Consider the following 22996-nt stretch of genomic DNA (forward strand, 5'->3'; position numbering starts at 1 on the left):
AGCCATCATGGCCGCCGCCCGGAAGCATCCCCCAGGATTTTTTTTAGATTAGGGATGGGCAGCAAAAGAGCTGAATGCCCTTTTAATGGCACTGCCCATACAAATGCCCTTTTCAGGGCAATGGATAGTTTAGGTTTTTTAGTGTTTTTTTTTTATTTTGGGGGGTTTGGTGGGTGGTGGGTTTTACTGTTAGGGGGGACTTAGAATTTTTTGTAACTGCAAAAGAGCTGTTTATCTTAGGGCAATGCCCTACAAAATGCCCTTTTAAGGGCTATTGGTAGTTTAGCATTAGATTAGAGGGTATTTTTATTGGGGCTTTTTTATTTTCATAGGTTTTAGGTTTAATGTTTTAATTTTTGATAATTTGTTTATTTTTTTCTGCAGTTCTATTTTTTATTAACAACACATAGACTGCCCTCTGGGCAGGCTTACCAACTAGATTTAAAATGGGATTTGCTAGGTGGAGATTTGTCAGGGGACATCAACTGTTAAATAATCCTGCCCTTTATTTCAGATGCCAAGTTTATTTTCATCATTATAACACACAAATAAGCTGATTTTCAAATATAGCACACAAGTTTGTCAAGTGTATAATACAGATAGCTGTGAGTTAACATCAAAATATAACATGAATCTACCTTACAAAGGCATAGACAAGTAACTATTGGTTATGGTAATTATGAGATAGCAAGTTATGAAATCAATTAACTTTTCATTTTATTAAATACATTGAATTTAGTAATCATCCACAAGAGGTGATAAAGACAATCTTAGATGCAGAATTTTGATATAGTAAGCTAAGGTTCTGTACTTTGTTCGTATGATTACAAAAAAGGCGTCAATGCACAAAAAAAAAAAAGTTGAAAATCGGCACTGCTTGAATAGCTCATTCGATGAGTTCCATGACTGGAATCTGTATCCTGTTGAGTATGTTCATCTGATGTTGATCTCTGTAGCTCATAACAATCTATTAACAGTTATTTAAAGGGACATTAAACACTAAATAAATGATAGATAGAATGATGCAGTCAAAGAAAAGATTAGTCTGAGAATAACACGTAGATGTATTTTTTAAAGTTTCATTAGTTGTTTAAATATTGACAAAATAAGTGTAAAGTTTTAGTGTCTATAAAACAATGGGAGCTGCCATGTTGTAACTTGGCCAATTAGGGACAGTTATAAATAGGTCACTAGAGTCCAGCCAATGGCTGTGTGGAATATAACAGTGTTCTGCACTTCCATTTCTAACAGGAGCTTAAAAGTTCACAAGTTCAGAATGGAATTACAGGAATAGGGGACAAAATAAATAATGAAAGTATAGTGCAGACATATATATATATATATATATATATATATATATATATATATATATATATATATATATATATATATATATATATATATACACACGATTTACCATTTTATATTAACATCTCAAAGTGTTTAATGTCCCTTTAAGTATTATTTCTATTTATAACCACCCCTCACTGATAATCATGCTAATAGTCACCTGCCTTTCTATTACAAAGTCTCTGCATCATCATAACCAGAAGATACTCCCAGAGACACTTCAATTTAAAACATTACATTGATCTGAGACACTAACTTTGAAACCCTCGCAAATAAAAATTGCATGTTATTTAACAAGATTAGAATAACTGAGAAAATCCAGCAAAACAACCCCAAAAAGATGAGAATGTTTGAATATGAAGAGTTTGCAGTAGTGTCTCTTTTCCCTTGATTTCCCTTGAATTTTTTGTACAGATGTATGAATGAGATCTCCCATAAAATACAAATAAATAAATGTTAAAAATATTCCTACATCAGGGTAGGGGAAATATCATTAGAGCCCCCTAGGTGCACCTCCTACCAAAGTTCAACCTAGTTTTGCCAAGAAGTAAAAACTGATTTTAATAACGTTGGTAGGTTGCTTTACAAAAGAGAACTTTGTAGCAGCTTTCAATAAGTAAGAGTGCCAATATTAGCTGGGCATTCCACAATAAGAATCTGTTGCTGGACAGAGGCAGATGGACAATTTAGTAAGTGAGCCAAGACTGCAGATTTACATTCTACTATTTGTTGCACTACAGCTAAAGAGACATAGGCTTGGTTTCCCAAAAACAGGACGTATCTCGCCCACTTAGTATGAGAATCTCTGGTGTATATCCAAAACACCAAATCAAGGGCTGACAAATTCATTACAACCGTTGGTGTCAGCAAAATGTTCAAAGGAGGAGTCAAATATACACTTAAGAGCTAGGAAAGCTTTTTTTCTTCTCTCTTTTTTTAAATATAGATATATGTAAAATAATTTAATAAGTTAGGAACAATAAGTAAAATTCTAGGTCCCGTGGCTCCTGGCACTTATCAAGCCCTGCAGTAAATATTTTTATGTAAAGTTTTAAAGAGGGGGGCTGTGAAAGAAGCGCTTCCACTTTGAATAATTTACTGAGATACAGAAGGAAAGCAGGACTGGCAGTGAACGGAATTGCAAGAATAAGAGCGTATGAATAAGTGTGTGTAAATACTACTTTACATTACATGTAGTGGCTCAAAGGAACAGTGTCCTTACAGAGGTAAAAATCAGAATACAAATATACATTATATATATTTATGGTGCTATCATAGAATAATAGCAATTAATAATCCATTTTGAACAAAATAATAGCCAAATAGGTTCTAGATTCCATAGCAGATTACATCCATGTTGACTTTGGTCTAGAAGATCCATCAAAAACCCATAGAAGGCAGGTTGCTTGCTATTTTATTGCCATCTTCTGTTTGTCATCCTTTATACAACAGTTTTCTTCTGCTCGATTTCATTTTACTCTTCATAATTTCAGTCAGAACAATCTGATTGGCGATTTAATAATTTTATTCACTGAATTTCCAGATTTCTACTGTTTGCCCCCCTGAGGCTGCAGCAACTGTGCGTCCAGCCACACTGACCTGGGTGAGAAATACAGAATACGGATACAGGAGTTAATAATAGACAACTCAATAACAACTTTCAAAAACATACAGAAAGAGAAGAAATCTACCACGAACGAACAACAGCTCAGTAGCTTGCTGTACGACGATTTACCACGTAGGAGCAGCCTCTTGTTTTTGTTTTTGTTTACAGAGGAGAACTTTCCACCCAATCCTCCTCTGAACAAGGAACATGGCAACACCAGACGATCGTTTCTGCCTTCTTTGGGTTTCGTCGGTGAGTTTCCTGGTAGAGTGCTTCTCTTTCTGTATGTTTTTGAAATATGACCCTAAGGGGTGAGGGGCAAAGAAGGCCGAAACTAAAAAGTCTGCCATGTTCCTTGTTAAGAGGAGAATTGTCTAGTATTTCAGGGCTGGACTGACCTTGGTGTCAGGATCAGAATAATATACTTAAGGAAAGTTCTCCTTTTTTAAAAGCACAACTGGACTAAAAGAGGCTGCTCCTAGGTGGTAATTTGCCACAGAATAAGCCACTGAGCTGTTTGTTCCTGGAAGAGCGCTTCTCTTTATGTATGTATTTGTCATATGACCCTATAGAAGTCTCGCTATGGGTGATGAGGGAAATATTGCTGCTATTCACTGAAGGCTAAAACAATCATCTGGGGTTGCCATGTTGCTTGTTCAGAAGAGTTATCCTCTGTGAAAAGCACAATTGGGCTAAAGGAGGCTGCTCCTAGGTGGTAAATCGGCACAGAACAAGCTACTGAGCTGCATGAATTTGTAATATGACCCTGGGGAAGTCTTCCTAAGGGTGATGGGGAACCAGGTGCCCAAGGTACTTAGTGGAATATGGCTGCACTTCACTGATGCAGCCCAAAAATGCCAAAACAATCATCTGGGGTTGTCATGTTCCTTGGTCAGAAAAGGATTGCCTGGTATTTCAGAGCTGGACTGACATTGTAAGGTGGGATCAGACTGATATATTTCAGGAAAGTTCTTCCCTGAGAAAAGCACATTTGGGCTAAAAGAAGCTGCTCCTAGGTGGTAACTCGCCATAGAACAAGCTACTGAGCTGTTGTTTGTTCTTGGTAGAACACTTCTTTTTCTATATGTATCAATAGCAACTTCCCCCCTGGCACAATAACACTTTTTTTAAATTACCTTCACTCAAACAGCATGGTGATAACCAATCTTAAACTGACAGAAATATTCTAAAGAAGCTTACCCCATTCACCACATTGCAATGTGTCTGTGTACACAAAGTCTTGGGGGGATCTGTAGGAATGTGAACCTGAAATAAGAAAATAAAAAAACAACACTTTTTGCTAATGATCAATTACATTATTATAACAATGTGAATATTAGAATCATAAAAAAGAAAATACTGGCATACAAGACACAGAAAGAGAATATTTTAAGCGGTAACTATAGATAATAATTTGTGCCTTTAATAAGATCACATATTAAAAATCAGTATAGGTTGCTATTGAGTTAGTGCAATTATATTACATGGCTTGTATATGTAAAGCCTTGCCAGTTCACTACTTATCAGTTTCTCATGTTCCCACAACAGGCCAGGCTTTTAAAGGGATAGTCTACATGAAAAGGTTTATAATCCCCTCATTACCCAGTTGCGCATAACCAACAATGTTATATTAATATACTTTTTACCTCTGTGATTACCTTATATTTAAGCTTCTGCAGACTGCCCCCCTTATATCAATAGTTTTTACAAAAATGCACATGGGTGAGCCAATCACACGAGGCATCTATGTGAAGCCACCAATCAGCATCTAGATATGCTTTTCAGCAAAGAATATCAAGAGAATGAAACAAATTAGATAATAGAAGTAAATTAGAAAGTTGTTTAAAGTGAAGGTATACTTTGGTAAATGAAGGTACTATTAAAAACAGGGGAACTTTCATTCATTAACGTTTACAAAACAGCCATTTTAAATAAAAACTTACCTTTTTTTCTTTTCACAGCCAGAGCAGCTTCCCCCTCCTGGAAATCCTCTCTTCACACGTCAGCAATGACTAATCCGGCTTCCTCCAATCTAGGCTTTCCCCCCAGGGTAGTCATTGCCTGAGGCTATGCTGTGATTGGAGGAAGCCGGATTAGTCATTGCTGACGTGGATTTCCAGGACGGGGAAGCTGCTCTGGCTGTGAAAAGAAAATAAGGTAAGTTTTTAATCAAAACGGCTGCTTTGTAAACTTTGATGAATGAAAGTGCCCCTGTTTTTAATAGTATTTTTAAAAAACGGCTTTCATTCATCAAAGTTTACCTTCACTTTAAAATGACATGCTCTTTCTAAATCATGAAAGAAAAAATGTGTGTTTCATGTCCCTAAAATGCACTGAGATTAGAGGCAGGCAGCCTTTAAGGGCTTAGAAATTAGCATATGAGCCTACCTAGGTTTAGTTTTCAACAAAGAATACCAAGAGAACAAAGCAAATTTGATGATAAAAGTTTCATTTTGACTTTGATCAGTGGCTTAGTCAGTTTGATTGGCTCACCTGTGCTCCTATAAGAATTTGTTTTAAAATAGCATCTCAGAGTTACTCAAGTAGTGAAATTGAGAAATACTGGTGACCTTATGGAAGAGCTAATTTTGGTACTGGTCCTCAACAGAGCATCAAGCTGCTTACATTCATGAAAGTGTTTCATGAGGATTGTTTGGTTAGTTACATTTTTGTAGGTAGTTATGCTTTGAGTGATCTAGTCTTATCATTTTGGACGACCTGCCAAACATTACCAATAACATGATTTTCCTTAATATGAGTTATAATCATTTTCCTGTATCTTATCTGGGAAACAGAAAGAGGTTTGCAGAAGAAAAGTTTCAAGAATTTGTTTAGTTACTAATAATCAAATCTAAATGTATTCCAGTAAAAATATGTGAAATAACATTTTTGAATTTCAAATGAGCAGCATATTTTTTTCCTGACATATTTCAAAGTTACTTTTATTTCCCTGCCTCCCTGTATCATGTGACAGCTATCAGCCAATCCCAAAATGCATATATTATGAACTCTTACACATGTTCAGTAGGAGCAGGTGCCTCAATAAGTGTGCATATAAAAGTATTGTGCACATTTTGATAATGGAAGTAAATTGGAAAGTTTTTGTTTACATTTTTTAAATGCATGTTGTATCTGAATCTTGGAATTTTAATTTTGACTTTAGTGTGTCTTTAAAAACACAGATTTTTTTAGCTCATAGATAAAGATATCAGAGCTTAAAACTCCTGTTTTTCAGATGTAAAGATAATATTATGATTCTGACAATACAGCATTATTATTTTTTCAATGAAAAATAGAAATGATCTTTGTTCTAAAACACCCAAATATGTGTTTCAGTGGTTATCCATATAGTTTATTTTTGTTCCAAACTGATATTCCTACCTTCATTGTTTTGTCAGTTGAGGTAGTGTAGAGAGCCCCCTCAGAATGCCAGATACCAGTGACCTGGGAAGCATGGCCGACATCAAAACACTGAAAGGAGACACAGAGAAGTGAAAAGGAGGCAAATTACATACACATTAAAGGGACACACAGGCACACAGTATTGAAAGTTTCAGTATAAGTGTCTTTTTCAGCAGGCAACCTCTGCTATTTCAAATGCCAAAATAAAGCTAAATGGGTTAGGCATTTAAGACACTACAGCTGTTAAAATGGTTTATTTTTCTTAAAGGAAAGAAAAAATATTGTACAATGATACTTTAAACGTCAGTTTCACTATTATGATTGCTTATTGTTCACACAGGATAATTATAAATTTGCTTCACAGTCCTGTTGGTCCTTCTCTCTTCATTGGTGTCCTTGTTTTCCTACTGCATTTCCATAATTGTACCCCAGATCACCCTAACGCTGTTCCATCTTATCACCAAATAACTCAGGCTCCACCCCCAAGCTCCATAAATCTTACCTATGCAGAACAGGTCAAGGTTTCATATTTAAACTGTTGGGAGATATGAGCTAGAGGTATACAGTTCCATCTTCTGAAGATCACAACAAGATCAGGATCTTGAGAATAGAAACAATCTAATTACTAAACCTGATTGGGAAAATTTAAAAACCTAATGTGCTGCAAAACTTTGAGGACTGAAACTAAACTCCATTGTTATATATAGTTTGCAGTTCAACGTTATTAGTTTATTTTCTTGTCCTCTCTTGCTCACTGCTCCCTTCCTAGATGCCACTTTCTCCTCATCTCTATGACAGTCTAATTACACTTTCTCTTCACCATTTTTCCTTTCTACATTTGAAAGTTTTCTAATTCTCATTCCTCTTTCTTTCTAACTCATTGGTCTCTTGCATCTGCTTGGTTTTTCTTATTAACCGAATACTAAAACACCTCATGCTTTTGTTCAATTTGCAGGGTACAGAATTTGCTTTTTGGCCCAAGGGATAATTCATAGATAAAAACAATGTTATTTTAAATAAATTAAAAAGAAATCTATCTAAATGTTGTTTATTATGTCATTTGATCCCTATTATTTATTTTATTGTTGTTGTACTTAATTTTTTCTTTGTTCCAGTTTAACAGATAACATTTTGTGCTAAAGAAAAAAAAACTTAATTTATGTAAGAACTTACCTGATAAATTCATTTCTTTCATATTAGCAAGAGTCCATGAGCTAGTGACGTATGGGATATACAATCCTACCAGGAGGGGCAAAGTTTCCCAAACCTTAAAATGCCTATAAATACACCCCTCACCACACCCACAAATCAGTTTAACGAATAGCCAAGAAGTGGGGTGATAAGAAAAAAGTGCGAAAGCATATAAAATAAGGAATTGGAATAATTGTGCTTTATACAAAAAAATCATAACCACCACAAAAAAGGGCGGGCCTCATGGACTCTTGCTAATATGAAAGAAATGAATTTATCAGGTAAGTTCTTACATAAATTATGTTTTCTTTCATGTAATTAGCAAGAGTCCATGAGCTAGTGACGTATGGGATAATGACTACCCAAGATGTGGATCTTTCCACACAAGAGTCACTAGAGAGGGAGGGATAAAATAAAGACAGCCAATTCTTGCTGAAAATAATCCACACCCAAAATAAAGTTTAATGAAAAACATAAGCAGAAGATTCAAACTGAAACCACTGCCTGAAGTACTTTTCTACCAAAAACTGCTTCAGAAGAAGAAAACACATCAAAATGGTAGAATTTAGAAAATGTATGCAAAGAGGACCAAGTTGCTGCTTTGCAAATCTGATCAACCGAAGCTTCATTCCTAAACGTAGAATGAACTGTAATCCTTTGAGGCGGAATTTTACCCGACTCGACATAGGCATGATGAAATAAAGATTTCAACCAAGATGCCAAAGAAATGGCAGAAGCTTTCTGGCCTTTTCTAGAACCGGAAAAGATGACAAATAGACTAGAAGTCTTTCGGAAAGACTTAGTAGCTTAAACATAATAATACAAAACTCTAACAGCATCCAAAGAATGCAATGATTTCTCCTTAGAATTCATAGGATTAGGACATAATGAAGGAACCACAATTTCTCTACTAATGTTGTTAGAATTCACAACCTTAGGTAAAAAATTCAAAAAAAGTTCGCAGCACCGCCTTATCCTGATGAAAAATCAGAAAAGGAGACTCACAAGAAAGAGCAGATAATTCAGAGACTCTTCTGGCAGAAGAGATGGCCAAAAGAAACAAAACTTTCCAAGAAAGTAATATAACGACCAAAGAATGCATGGGTTCAAAAGGAGGAGCTTGAAAAGCCCCCAGAACCAAATTCAAACTCCAAGGAGGAGAAATTGACTTAATGACAGGTTTTATACGAACCAATAATATCAGGAAGATTAGCAATCCTTCTGTGAAGAAAGAACAGAAAGAGCAGAGATTTGTCCTTTCAAGGAACTTGCGGACAAACCTTTATCTAAACCATCCTGAAGAAACTGTAAAATTCTCGGTATTCAAAAAGAATGCCAAGAAAAAATGATGAGAAAGACACTAAGAAATATAAGTCTTCCAGACTCTATAATATATCTCTCTAGATACAGATTTACGAGCCTGTCACATAGTATTAATCACAGAGTCAGAGAAACCTTCTTTGACCAAGAATCAAGCGTTCAAACTCCATACCTTAAAATTTAAGGATTTGAGATCCTGATGGAAAAAAAGGACCTTGCGACAGAAAGTCTGGTCTTAACGGAAGAGTCCACAGCTGGCAAGAGGCCATCCGGACAAGATCCGCATACCAAAACCTGTGAGGCCATGCTGGAGCTACCAGCAGGACAAACGAGCATTCCTTAGAATCTTGGAGAATACTCTTGGAAGAAGAACTAGAGGCGGAAAGATATAGGCAGGATGATACTTCCAAGGAAGTGATAATGTATCCACTGCTTCCGCCCGAGGATCCCGGGATCTGGACAGATACCAGGGAAGTTTCTTGTTTAGATGAGAAGCCATCAGATCTATTTCTGGGAGTTCCCACATTTGAACAATCTGAAGAAATACCTCTGGGTGAAGAGACCATTCGCCCGGATGCAACGTTTGGCGACTGAGATAATCCGCTTCCCAATTGTCTATACCTGGGATATGAACCGCAGAGATTAGACAGGAGCTGGATTCCGCCCAAACCAAAATTCGAGATACTTCTTTCATAGCCAGAGGACTGTGAGTCCCTCCTTGATGATTGATGTATGCCACAGCTGTGACATTGTCTATCTGAAAACAAATGAACAACTCTCTCTTCAGAAGAGGCCAAGACTGAAGAGCTCTGAAAATTGCACGGAGTTCAAAAATATTGATCGGTAATCTCACCTCCTGAGATTCCCAAACCCCTTGTGCCGTCAGAGACCCCCACACAGCTCCCCAACCTGTAAGACTTGCATCTGTTGAGATTATAGTCCAGGTCGGAAGAACAAAGAAGCCCCCTGAACTAAACGATGGTGAACTGTCCACCATGTCAGAGAGTGTCGTATAATCGGTTTAAAGATATTAATTGAGATATCTTTGTGTAATCCCTGCACCACTGGTTCAGCATACAGAGCTGAAGAGGTCCCATGTGAAAACGAGCAAAGGAAATCGCATCCGATGCGGCAGTCCTAAGACCTAAAATTTCCATGCATAAGGCTACCAAAGGGAATGATTGTGACTGAAGGTTTTGACAAGCTGATATCAATGTTAAACTTCTCTTATCTGACAAGGACAGAGTCATAGACACTGAATCTATCTGGAAACCTAAAAAGGTTACCCTTGTCTGAGGAAACAATGAACTGATTGGTAAATTGATCCTCCAACCATGATCTTGAAGAAACAACACAAGTCGATTCGTATGAGATTCTGCGAAAATGTGAAGACTGAGCAAGTACCAAGATATCGTCCAAATAAGGAAATACCAAAACCCTGTTCTCTGATTACAGACAGAAGGGCACCGAGAACCTTTGAAAAAAATTCTTGGAGCTGACGCTAGGCCAAACAGTAGAGCCACAAAACTGGTAATGCTTGTCTAAAAAGAGAATCTCAGAAACTAAAAGTGATCTGGATGAATCGGAATATGCAGATATGCATCCTGTAAATCTATTGTAGACATATAATGCCCTTGCTAAACAAAAGGCAGGATAGTCCTACAGTTACCATCTTGAATGTTGGTATCCTTACATAACGATTCAATATTGATAGATCCGGAACTGGTCTGAAGGAATTGACCTTCTTTGGTACAATGAAGAGATAGAATAAAACCCCAGCCCCTGTTCCAGAACTGGAACTGGCATAATTACTCCAGCCAACTCTAGATCTGAAACACATTTCAGAAATGCTGAGCCTTTGCTGTGTTTACTGGGACACGGGAAAGAAAAAAATCTCTTTGCAGGAGGCCTTAACTTGAAGCCAATTCTGTACCTTTCTGAAACAATGTTCTGAAACCAGAGATTGTGAACGGAATTGATTTAAATTTCCTTGAAGAAAACGTAAACTGCCCCATACCAGCTGAGCTGGAATGAGGGCCGCACCTTCATGGGTATTTAGGAGCTGGCTATAGGTTTCTATAAGGCTTGGATATATTCCAAACTGGAAATGGTTTCCAAACTGATACCGCTCCTGAGGATGAAGGATCAGGCTTTTGTTCCTTGTTGTGAGGAAAGGAACGAAAATGATTATTAGACCTAAATTTACCTTAGATTTTTTATCCTTTGGTAAAAAAGTTCCCTTCCCTCCAGTAACAGTTGAGATAATAGAATCCAACTGAGAATCGAATAATTTATTACCCTGGAAAGAAAGGGAAAGCAAAGTTGACTTAGAAGACATATCAGCATTCCAAGTTTTAAGCCATAAAGCTTTTCTAGCTAAAAATAGCTAGAGACATATACCTGACATCAACTCTAATGATATCAAAAGATGGTATCACAAATAAAATTATTAGCATGTTATAGAATAATAATAATGCTATAAAAACATAATTTATGTAAGAACTTACCTGATAAATTCATTTCTTTCATATTAACAAGAGTCCATGAGCTAGTGACGTATGGGATATACATTCCTACCAGGAGGGGCAAAGTTTCCCAAACCTTAAAATGCCTATAAATACACCCCTCACCACACCCACAAATCAGTTTAACGAATAGCCAAGAAGTGGGGTGATAAGAAAAAAAGTGCGAAGCATATAAAATAAGGAATTGGAATAATTGTGCTTTATACAAAAAAATCATAACCACCACAAAAAAGGGCGGGCCTCATGGACTCTTGTTAATATGAAAGAAATGAATTTATCAGGTAAGTTCTTACATAAATTATGTTTTCTTTCATGTAATTAACAAGAGTCCATGAGCTAGTGACGTATGGGATAATGACTACCCAAGATGTGGATCTTTCCACACAAGAGTCACTAGAGAGGGAGGGATAAAATAAAGACAGCCAATTCCTGCTGAAAATAATCCACACCCAAAATAAAGTTTAACGAAAAACATAAGCAGAAGATTCAAACTGAAACCACTGCCTGAAGAACATTTCTACCAAAAACTGCTTCAGAAGAAGAAAATACATCAAAATGGTAGAATTTAGTAAAAGTATGCAAAGAGGACCAAGTTGCTGCTTTGCAGATCTGGTCAACCGAAGCTTCATTCCTAAACGCCCAGGAAGTAGATACTGACCTAGTAGAATGAGCTGTAATTCTCTGAGGCGGAATTTTACCTGACTCAACATAGGCAAGATGAATTAAAGATTTCAACCAAGATGCCAAAGAAATGGCAGAAGCTTTCTGGCCTTTCCTAGAACCGGAAAAGATAACAAATAGACTAGAAGTCTTACGGAAAGATTTCGTAGCTTCAACATAATATTTCAAAGCTCTAACAACATCCAAAGAATGCAACGATTTCTCCTTAGAATTCTTAGGATTAGGACATAATGAAGGAACCACAATTTCTCTACTAATGTTGTTGGAATTCACAACTTTAGGTAAAAATTCAAAAGAAGTTCGCAACACCGCCTTATCCTGATGAAAAATCAGAAAAGGAGACTCACAAGAAAGAGCAGATAATTCAGAAACTCTTCTAGCAGAAGAGATGGCCAAAAGGAACAAAACTTTCCAAGAAAGTAATTTAATGTCCAATGAATGCATAGGTTCAAACGGAGGAGCTTGAAGAGCTCCCAGAACCAAATTCAAACTCCAAGGAGGAGAAATTGACTTAATGACAGGTTTTATACGAACCAAAGCTTGTACAAAACAATGAATATCAGGAAGAATAGCAATCTTTCTGTAAAAAAGAACAGAAAGAGCGGAGATTTGTCCTTTCAAAGAACTTGCGGACAAACCCTTATCTAAACCATCCTGAAGAAACTGTAAAATTCTCGGTATTCTAAAAGAATGCCAAGAAAAATGATGAGAAAGACACCAAGAAATATAAGTCTTCCAGACTCTATAATATATCTCTCGAGATACAGATTTACGAGCCTGTAACATAGTATTAATCACGGAGTCAGAGAAACCTCTTTGACCAAGAATCAAGCGTTCAATCTCCATACCTTTAAATTTAAGGATTTCAGATCCGGATGGAAAAAAGGACCTTGCGACAGAAGGTCTGGTCTTAACGGAAGAGTCCATGGTTGGCAAGATGCCATCCGGACAAGATCCGCATACCAAAACCTGTGAGGCCATGCCGGAGCTATTAGCAGAACAAACGAGCATTCCCTCAGAATCTTGGAGATTACTCTTGGAAGAAGAACTAGAGGCGGAAAGATATAGGCAGGATGATACTTCCAAGGAAGTGATAATGCATCCACTGCCTCCGCCTGAGGATCCCGGGATCTGGACAGATACCTGGGAAGTTTCTTGTTTAGATGAGAGGCCATCAGATCTATCTCTGGGAGCCCCCACATTTGAACAATCTGAAGAAATACCTCTGGGTGAAGAGACCATTCGCCCGGATGCAACGTTTGGCGACTGAGATAATCCGCTTCCCAATTGTCTACACCTGGGATATGAACCGCAGAGATTAGACAGGAGCTGGATTCCGCCCAAACCAAAATTCGAGATACTTCTTTCATAGCCAGAGGACTGTGAGTCCCTCCTTGATGATTGATGTATGCCACAGTTGTGACATTGTCTGTCTGAAAACAAATGAACGATTCTCTCTTCAGAAGAGGCCAAAACTGAAGAGCTCTGAAAATTGCACGGAGTTCCAAAATATTGATCGGTAATCTCACCTCCTGAGATTCCCAAACTCCTTGTGCCGTCAGAGATCCCCACACAGCTCCCCAACCTGTGAGACTTGCATCTGTTGAAATTACAGTCCAGGTCGGAAGAACAAAAGAAGCCCCCTGAATTAAACGATGGTGATCTGTCCACCACGTTAGAGAGTGTCGAACAATCGGTTTTAAAGATATTAATTGATATATCTTCGTGTAATCCCTGCACCATTGGTTCAGCATACAGAGCTGAAGAGGTCGCATGTGAAAACGAGCAAAGGGGATCGCGTCCGATGCAGCAGTCATAAGACCTAGAATTTCCATGCATAAGGCTACCGAAGGGAATGATTGAGACTGAAGGTTTCGACAAGCTGTAATCAATTTTAGACGTCTCTTGTCTGTTAAAGACAGAGTCATGGACACTGAATCTATCTGGAAACCCAGAAAGGTTACCCTTGTTTGAGGAATCAAAGAACTTTTTGGTAAATTGATCCTCCAACCATGATCTTGAAGAAACAACACAAGTCGATTCGTATGAGACTCTGCTAAATGTAAAGACTGAGCAAGTACCAAGATATCGTCCAAATAAGGAAATACCACAATACCCTGTTCTCTGATTACAGACAGAAGGGCACCGAGAATCTTTGTGAAAATTCTTGGAGCTGTAGCAAGGCCAAACGGTAGAGCCACAAATTGGTAATGCTTGTCTAGAAAAGAGAATCTCAGGAACTGATAATGATCTGGATGAATCGGAATATGCAGATATGCATCCTGTAAATCTATTGTGGACATATAATTCCCTTGCTGAACAAAAGGCAATATAGTCCTTACAGTTACCATCTTGAACGTTGGTATCCTTACATAACGATTCAATAATTTTAGATCCAGAACTGGTCTGAAGGAATTCTCCTTCTTTGGTACAATGAAGAGATTTGAATAAAACCCCATCCCCTGTTCCGGAACTGGAACTGGCATAATTACTCCAGCCAACTCTAGATCTGAAACACAATTCAGAAATGCTTGAGCTTTCACTGGATTTACTGGGACACGGGAAAGAAAAAATCTCTTTGCAGGAGGTCTCATCTTGAAACCAATTCTGTACCCTTCTGAAACAATGTTCTGAATCCAAAGATTGTGAACAGAATTGATCCAAATTTCTTTGAAAAAACGTAACCTGCCCCCTACCAGCTGAACTGGAATGAGGGCCGTACCTTCATGTGAACTTAGAAGCAGGCTTTGCCTTTCTAGCAGGCTTGGATTTATTCCAGACTGGAGATGGTTTCCAAACTGAAACTGCTCCTGAGGACGAAGGATCAGGCTTTTGTTCTTTGTTGAAACGAAAGGAACGAAAACGATTGTTAGCCCTATTTTTACCTTTAGATTTTTTATCCTGTGGTAAAAAAGTTCCTTTCCCACCAGTAACAGTTGAAATAATAGAATCCAACTGAGAACCAAATAATTTGTTTCCCTGGAAAGAAATGGAAAGTAGAGTTGATTTAGAAGCCATATCAGCATTCCAAGTCTTAAGCCATAAAGCTCTTCTGGCTAAGATAGCCAGAGACATAAACCTAACATCAACTCTAATAATATCAAAAATGGCATCACAGATAAAATTATTAGCATGCTGGAGAAGAATAATAATATCATGAGAATCACGATTTGTTACTTGTTGCGCTAGAGTTTCCAACCAAAAAGTTGAAGCTGCAGCAACATCAGCCAATGATATAGCAGGTCTAAGAAGATTACCTGAACACAGATAAGCTTTTCTTAGAAAAGATTCAATTTTTCTATCTAAAGGATCCTTAAACGAGGTACCATCTGACGTAGGAATGGTAGTACGTTTAGCAAGGGTAGAAATAGCCCCATCAACTTTAGGGATTTTGTCCCAAAATTCTAACCTGTCAGGCGGAACAGGATATAATTGCTTAAAACGTTTAGAAGGAGTAAATGAATTACCCAATTTATCCCATTCTTTGGAAATTACTGCAGAAATAGCATTAGGAACAGGAAAAACTTCTGGAATAACCGCAGGAGCTTTAAAAACCTTATCCAAACGTATAGAATTAGTATCAAGAGGACTAGAATCCTCTATTTCTAAAGCAATTAGTACTTTTTTAAGTAAAGAGCGAATAAATTCCATCTTAAATAAATATGAAGATTTATCAGCATCAATCTCTGAGATAGAATCCTCTGAACCAGAAGAGTCCAAAGAATCAGAATGATGGTGTTCATTTAAAAATTCATCTGTAGAGAGAGAAGATTTAAAAGACTTTTTACGTTTACTAGAAGGAGAAATAACAGACAAAGCCTTCTTTATGGATTCAGAAACAAAATCTCTTATGTTATCAGGAACATTCTGCACCTTAGATGTTGAGGGAACTGCAACAGGCAATGGTACATTACTAAAGGAAATATTATCTGCTTTAACAAGTTTGTCATGACAATTATTACAAACAACAGCTGGAGGAATAGCTACCAAAAGTTTACAGCAGATACACTTAGCTTTGGTAGATCCAGCAGGCAGTGATTTTCCTGTAGTATCTTCTGGCCCAGATGCAACGTGAGACATCTTGCAATATGTAAGATAAAAAACAACATATAAAGCAAAATAGATCAAATTCCTTATAAGACAGTTTCAGGAATGGGAAAGAATGCCAAATATCAAGCTTCTAGCAACCAGAAGCAAATGAAAAATGAGACTGAAATAATGTGGAGACAAAAGCGACGCCCATATTTTTTAGCGCCAAATAAGACGCCCACATTATTTGGCGCCTAAATGCTTTTGGCGCCAAAAATGACGCCACATCCGGAACGCCGACATTTTTGGCGCAAAATAACGTCAAAAAATGACGCAACTTCCGGCGACACGTATGACGCCGGAAACGGAAAAGAATTTTTGCGCCAAAAAAGTCCGCGCCAAGAATGACGCAATAAAATGAAGCATTTTCAGCCCCCGCGAGCCTAACAGCCCACAGGGAAAAAAGTCAAATTTTTGAGGTAAGAAAAATATGATAATTCAATGCATAATCCCAAATATGAAACTGACTGTCTGAAAATAAGGAAAGTTGAACATTCTGAGTCAAGGCAAATAAATGTTTGAATACATATATTTAGAACTTTATAAATAAAGTGCCCAACCATAGCTTAGAGTGTCACAGAAAATAAGACTTACTTACCCCAGGACACTCATCTACATGTTTGTAGAAAGCCAAACCAGTACTGAAACGAGAATCAGTAGAGGTAATGGTAAATATAAGAGTATATCGTCGATCTGAAAAGGGAGGTAAGAGATGAATCTCTACGACCGATAACAGAGAACCTTATGAAATAGACCCCGTAGAAGGAGATCACTGCATTCAATAGGCAATACTCTCTTCACATCCCTCTGACATTCACTGCACGCTGAGAGGAAAACCGGGCTCCAACTTGCTGCGGAGCGCATATCAACGTAGAATCTAGCACAAACTTACTTCACCACCTCCCTTGGAGGCAAAGTTTGTAAAAACTGATTTGAGGGTGTGGTGAGGGGTGTATTTATAGGCATTTTAAGGTTTGGGAAACTTTGCCCCTCCTGGTAGGAATGTATATCCCATACGTCACTAGCTCATGGACTCTTGTTAATTACATGAAAGAAATTATGATCTGTTACTTGTTGCGCTAAAGCTTCTAACCAAAAAGTTGAAGCTGCAGCAACATCCGCTAAAAATATAGCAGGTCTAAGAAGATTACCTGAACATAAGTAAGCTTTTCTTAGAAAGGATTCAATTTTCCTATCTAAAGGATCCTTAAATGAAGTACTATCTGCCGTAGGAATAGTAGTACGTTTAGCAGGAGTAGAGACAGCCCCATTAACCTTAGAGATTTTGTCCCAAAACTCTAATCTGTCAGATGGCACAGGATATAATTGCTTAAACGTTTAGAAGGAGTAAATGAATTACCCAAATTATTCCATTCCCTGGAAATTACTTCAGAAATAGCATCAGGGAGAGAAAACACTTCTGGAATAACTACAGGAGATTTAAAAACCTTATTTAAACGTTTAGATTTAGTATCAAGAGGACCAGAATCCTCTATTTCTAATGCAATTAATACTTCTTTAAGTAAAGAACGAATAAATTCCATCTTGAACAAATACAAAGATTTATCAGCATCAACCTCTGAGACAGAAACCTCTGAACCAGAAGAACCATTATCAGTATCAGAATGATGATGTTCATTTAAAAATTCATCTGAAAAAAGAGAAGTTTTAAAAGACTTTTATGTATACTAGAAGGAGAAATAACAGACATAGCCTTCTTAATGGATTTAAAAAAAATAAAATCTCTTATGTTATCAGGAACACTCTGAAAATTAGATGTTGACGGAACAGCAACAGGTAATGTAACAGTACTAAAGGAAATTTTATCTGCATTAATAAGTTTGTCATGACATGCAATACAAACAACAGCTGGAGAAACAGATACCAAAAGTTTATAGCAGATACACTTAGCTTGGTAGCTCCAGCACTGGGCAGCGATTTTCCTGAAGTATCTTCTGACTCAGTTGCAACGTGGAACATCTTGCAATATGTAAAAGAAAAAACAACATATAAAGCAAAATTGATCAAATTCCTTAAATTACAGTTTCAGGAATGGGAAAAAAATGCCAGTGAACAAGCTTCTAGCAATCAGAAGCAATAAATAATGAGACTTAAATAATGTGGAGACAAAAATGACGCCCATATTTTTTAGCGCCAAAAAAGACGCCCACATTATTTGGTGCCTAAATGCTTTTGGCGCCAAAAATGACGCCACATCCGGAACGCCGACACTTTTGACGCAAAAAAAACGTCAAAAAATGACGCAACTTCCGGCGACACGTATGACGCCGGAAACAGAAAAAAAATTTTGCGCCAAAAAAGTCCGCGCCAAGAATGACGCAATAAAATGAAGCATTTTCAGCCCCCGCGAGCCTAACAGCCCACAGGGAAAAAGTCAAAATTTTTTAAGGTAAGAAAAAATGATTGAAACAAATGCATTATCCCAAGTATGAAACTGACTGTCTGAAAATAAGGAATGTTGAACATCCTGAGTCAAGGCAAATAAATGTTTGAATACATATATTTAGAACTTTATAAAAAAGTGCCTAACCATAGCTTAGAGTGTCACAGAAAATAAGCTTACTTACTTACCCCAGGACACTCATCTACATGTTGTAGAAAGCCAAACCAGTACTGAAACGAAAATCAGCAGAGGTAATGGTATATATATATATATATATATATATATATATATATATATATATATATATATATAAAAGAGTATATCGTCGATCTGAAAAGGGAGGTAAGAGATGAATCTCTACGACCGATAACAGAGAACCTATGAAATAGACCCCGTAGAAGGAGATCATTGCATTCAAATAGGCAATACTCTCCTCACATCCCTCTGACATTCACTGCACGCTGAGAGGAAAACCGGGCTCCAACCTGCTGCGGAGCGCATATCAACGTAGAATCTAGCACAAACTTACTTCACCACCTCCATAGGAGGCAAAGTTTGTAAAACTGAATTGTGGGTGTGGTGAGGGGTGTATTTATAGGCATTTTAAGGTTTGGGAAACTTTGCCCCTCCTGGTAGGAATGTATATCCCATACGTCACTAGCTCATGGACTCTTGCTAATTACATGAAAGAAATAAGGAATTGGAATAATTGTGCTTTATACAAAAAAATCATAACCACCACAAAAAGGGTGGGCCTCATGGACTCTTGCTAATATGAAAGAAATTAATTTATCAGGTAAGTTCTTACATAAATTATGTTTTCTTTCATGTAATTAGCAAGAGTCCATGAGCTAGTGAGGTATGGGATAGCAGATACCCAAGATGTTAAACTTCCACGCAAGAGTCACTAGAGAGGGAGGGATAAAATAAAGACAGCCAATTCCGCTGAAAAATTAATCCACTACCCAAATCAAAAGTTTCAATTTTTATAATGAAAAAAACTGAAATTATAAGCAGAAGAATCAAACTGAAACAGCTGCCTGAAGTACTATTCTACCAAAAACTGCTTCTGAAGAAGAGAAAACATCAAAATGGTAGAATTTAGTAAAAGTATGCAAAGAAGACCAAGTTATTGCTTTGCAAATCTGATCAACAGAAGCTTCATTCTTAAAAGTCCAGGAAGTAGAAACTGACCTAGTAGAATGAGCTGTAATCCTCTGAGGCGGGGATTAACCCGACTCCAAATAAGCATGATGAATCAAAAGCTTTAACCAAGATGCCAAAGAAATGGCAGAAGCCTTCTGACCTTTCCTTAAACCAGAAAAGATAACAAATAGACTAGAAGTCTGTCTGAAATCTGAGAAGCTTCAACATAATATTTCAAAACTCTTACCACATCCAAAAAAATGTAAGAATCTTACCAAAGAATTCTTAGGATTAGGACACAAGGAAGGGACAATAATTCCTCTACTAATGTTGTTAGAATTCACAACTTTAGGTAAAAATTGAAATGAGGACAGCAAAAACCACCTTATCCTGATGAAAAATCAGAAAAAGGAGATTCACAAGAAAACATAATTTATGCTTACCTGATAAATTCCTTTCTTCTGTAGTGTGATCAGTCCACGGGTCATCATTACTTCTGGGATATTACTCCTCCCCAACAGGAAGTGCAAGAGGATTCACCCAGCAGAGCTGCATATAGCTCCTCCCCTCTACGTCACTCCCAGTCATTCGACCAAGGACCAACGAGAAAGGAGAAGCCAAGGGTGTAGTGGTGACTGGAGTATAATTTAAAAAATATTTACCTGCCTTAAAAAAACAGGGCGGGCCGTGGACTGATCACACTACAGAAGAAAGGAATTTATCAGGTAAGCATAAATTATGTTTTCTTCTGTTAAGTGTGATCAGTCCACGGGTCATCATTACTTCTGGGATACCAATACCAAAGCAAAAGTACACGGATGACGGGAGGGATAGGCAGGCTCTTTATACAGAAGGAACCACTGCCTGAAGAACCTTTCTCCCAAAAATAGCCTCCGAGGAAGCAAAAGTGTCAAATTTGTAAAATTTGGAAAAAGTATGAAGCGAAGACCAAGTTGCAGCCTTGCAAATCTGTTCAACAGAGGCCTCATTCTTGAAGGCCCAAGTGGAAGCCACAGCTCTAGTAGAATGAGCTGTAATTCTTTCAGGAGGCTGCTGTCCAGCAGTCTCATAAGCTAAACGTATTATGCTACGAAGCCAAAAGGAAAGAGAGGTAGCAGAAGCCTTTTGACCTCTCCTCTGACCAGAGTAAACGACAAACAGAGAAGACGTTTGTCGAAATTCCTTAGTTGCCTGTAAGTAAAATTTTAGGGCACGAACTACGTCCAGATTGTGCAGTAGACGTTCCTTCTTCGAAGAAGGATTTGGACACAAAGAAGGAACAACAATCTCTTGATTGATATTCCTGTTAGTGACTACCTTAGGTAAGAACCCAGGTTTAGTACGCAGAACTACCTTATCCGAATGAAAAATCAAATAAGGAGAATCACAATGTAAGGCTGATAACTCAGAGACTCTTCGAGCCGAGGAAATAGCCATTAAAAATAGAACTTTCCAAGATAACAACTTTATATCAATGGAATGAAGGGGTTCAAACGGAACGCCCTGTAAAACGTTAAGAACAAGGTTTAAGCTCCATGGCGGAGCAACAGTTTTAAACACAGGCTTAATCCTGGCCAAAGCCTGACAAAAAGCCTGAACGTCTGGAACTTCTGACAGACGTTTGTGTAACAGAATGGACAGAGCTGAGATCTGTCCCTTTAAGGAACTAGCAGATAAACCCTTTTCTAAACCTTCTTGTAGAAAAGACAATATCCTAGGAATCCTAACCTTACTCCAAGAGTAACCTTTGGATTCACACCAATATAGGTATTTACGCCATATCTTATGGTAAATCCTTCTGGTAACAGGCTTCCTAGCCTGAATTAAGGTATCAATAACTGACTCAGAAAACCCACGTCTTGATAAAATCAAGCGTTCAATTTCCAAGCAGTCAGCTTCAGAGAAGTTAGATTTTGATGTTCGAAAGGACCCTGTATCAGGAGATCCTGTTTCAGAGGTAGAGACCAAGGTGGACAGGATGACATGTCCACCAGGTCTGCATACCAAGTCCTGCGTGGCCATGCAGGTGCTATTAGAATCACTGATGCTCTCTCCTGTTTGATTCTGGCAATCAATCGAGGAAGCATCGGGAAGGGTGGAAACACGTAAGCCATCCTGAAGTCCCAAGGTGCTGTCAGGGCATCTATCAGGACTGCTCCTGGATCCCTGGATCTGGACCCGTAACGAGGAAGCTTGGCGTTCTGTCGAGATGCCATGAGATCTATCTCTGGTTTGCCCCAACGTCGAAGTATTTGGGCAAAGACCTCCGGATGAAGCTCCCACTCCCCCGGATGAAAAGTCTGACGACTTAAGAAATCCGCCTCCCAGTTCTCCACTCCCGGAATGTGGATTGCTGACAGGTGGCAAGAGTGAGACTCTGCCCAGCGAATTATCTTTGATACTTCCATCATTGCTAGGGAGCTTCTTGTCCCTCCCTGATGATTGATGTAAGCTACCGTCGTGATGTTGTCCGACTGAAACCTGATGAACCCCCGAGTTGTCAACTGGGGCCAAGCCAGGAGGGCATTGAGAACTGCTCTCAATTCCAGAATGTTTATTGGCAGGAGACTCTCCTCCTGACTCCATTGTCCCTGAGCTTTCAGAGAATTCCAGACGGCACCCCAACCTAGAAGGCTGGCGTCTGTTGTTACAATTGTCCAGTCTGGTCTGCTGAATGGCATCCCCCTGGACAGATGTGGCCGAGAAAGCCACCATAGAAGAGAATTTCTGGTCTCTTGATCCAGATTCAGAGAAGGGGACAAATCTGAGTAATCCCCATTCCACTGACTTAGCATGCACAGTTGCAGTGGTCTGAGGTGTAAGCGAGCAAAGGGAACTATGTCCATTGCCGCTACCATTAAGCCGATTACCTCCATGCATTGAGCCACTGACGGGTGTTGAATGGAATGAAGGGTGCGGCAAGCACTTTGAAGTCTTGTTAACCTGTCCTCTGTCAGGTAAATCTTCATTTCTACAGAATCTATAAGAGTCCCCAGGAAGGGAACTCTTGTGAGTGGAACGAGTGAACTTTTCTTTTCGCTCACCTTCCATCCATGTGACCTTAGAAAAGCCAGTACTAACTCTGTATGAGACTTGGCAGTTTGAAAGCTTGAAGCTTGTATCAGAATGTCGTCTAGGTACGGAGCTACCGAGATTCCCCGCGGTCTTAGTACCGCCAGAAGAGCACCCAGAACCTTTGTGAAGATTCTTGGAGCTGTAGCCAATCCGAATGGAAGAGCTACAAACTGGTAATGCCTGTCTAGGAAGGCAAACCTTAGATAC

At 38.3% G+C, this 22996-nt stretch overlaps 1 protein-coding gene across 1 annotated transcript in view; it reads right to left on the reverse strand.

The window, feature by feature from the left end:
* Positions 1-2597: 2597 nt before the first annotated feature.
* FBXW9 (F-box and WD repeat domain containing 9) overlaps positions 2598-22996 on the reverse strand; it is a 109036-nt gene continuing 88637 nt past the window's right edge. Inside the window, exons 9-11 of the mRNA XM_053717837.1 lie at positions 6338-6427; positions 4157-4222; positions 2598-2949 (exon numbers count right to left, since the gene is read on the reverse strand). Of these exons, the coding sequence (XP_053573812.1) occupies positions 2875-2949; positions 4157-4222; positions 6338-6427 (231 nt within the window). The 3' untranslated portion in view covers positions 2598-2874. The remainder of the gene's footprint in view (positions 2950-4156; positions 4223-6337; positions 6428-22996) is intronic.

The sequence above is a fragment of the Bombina bombina genome, chromosome 6 (genome assembly GCF_027579735.1).
Source record: "Bombina bombina isolate aBomBom1 chromosome 6, aBomBom1.pri, whole genome shotgun sequence".
In the NCBI taxonomy this organism is placed as follows: Eukaryota; Metazoa; Chordata; class Amphibia; order Anura; family Bombinatoridae; genus Bombina; species Bombina bombina.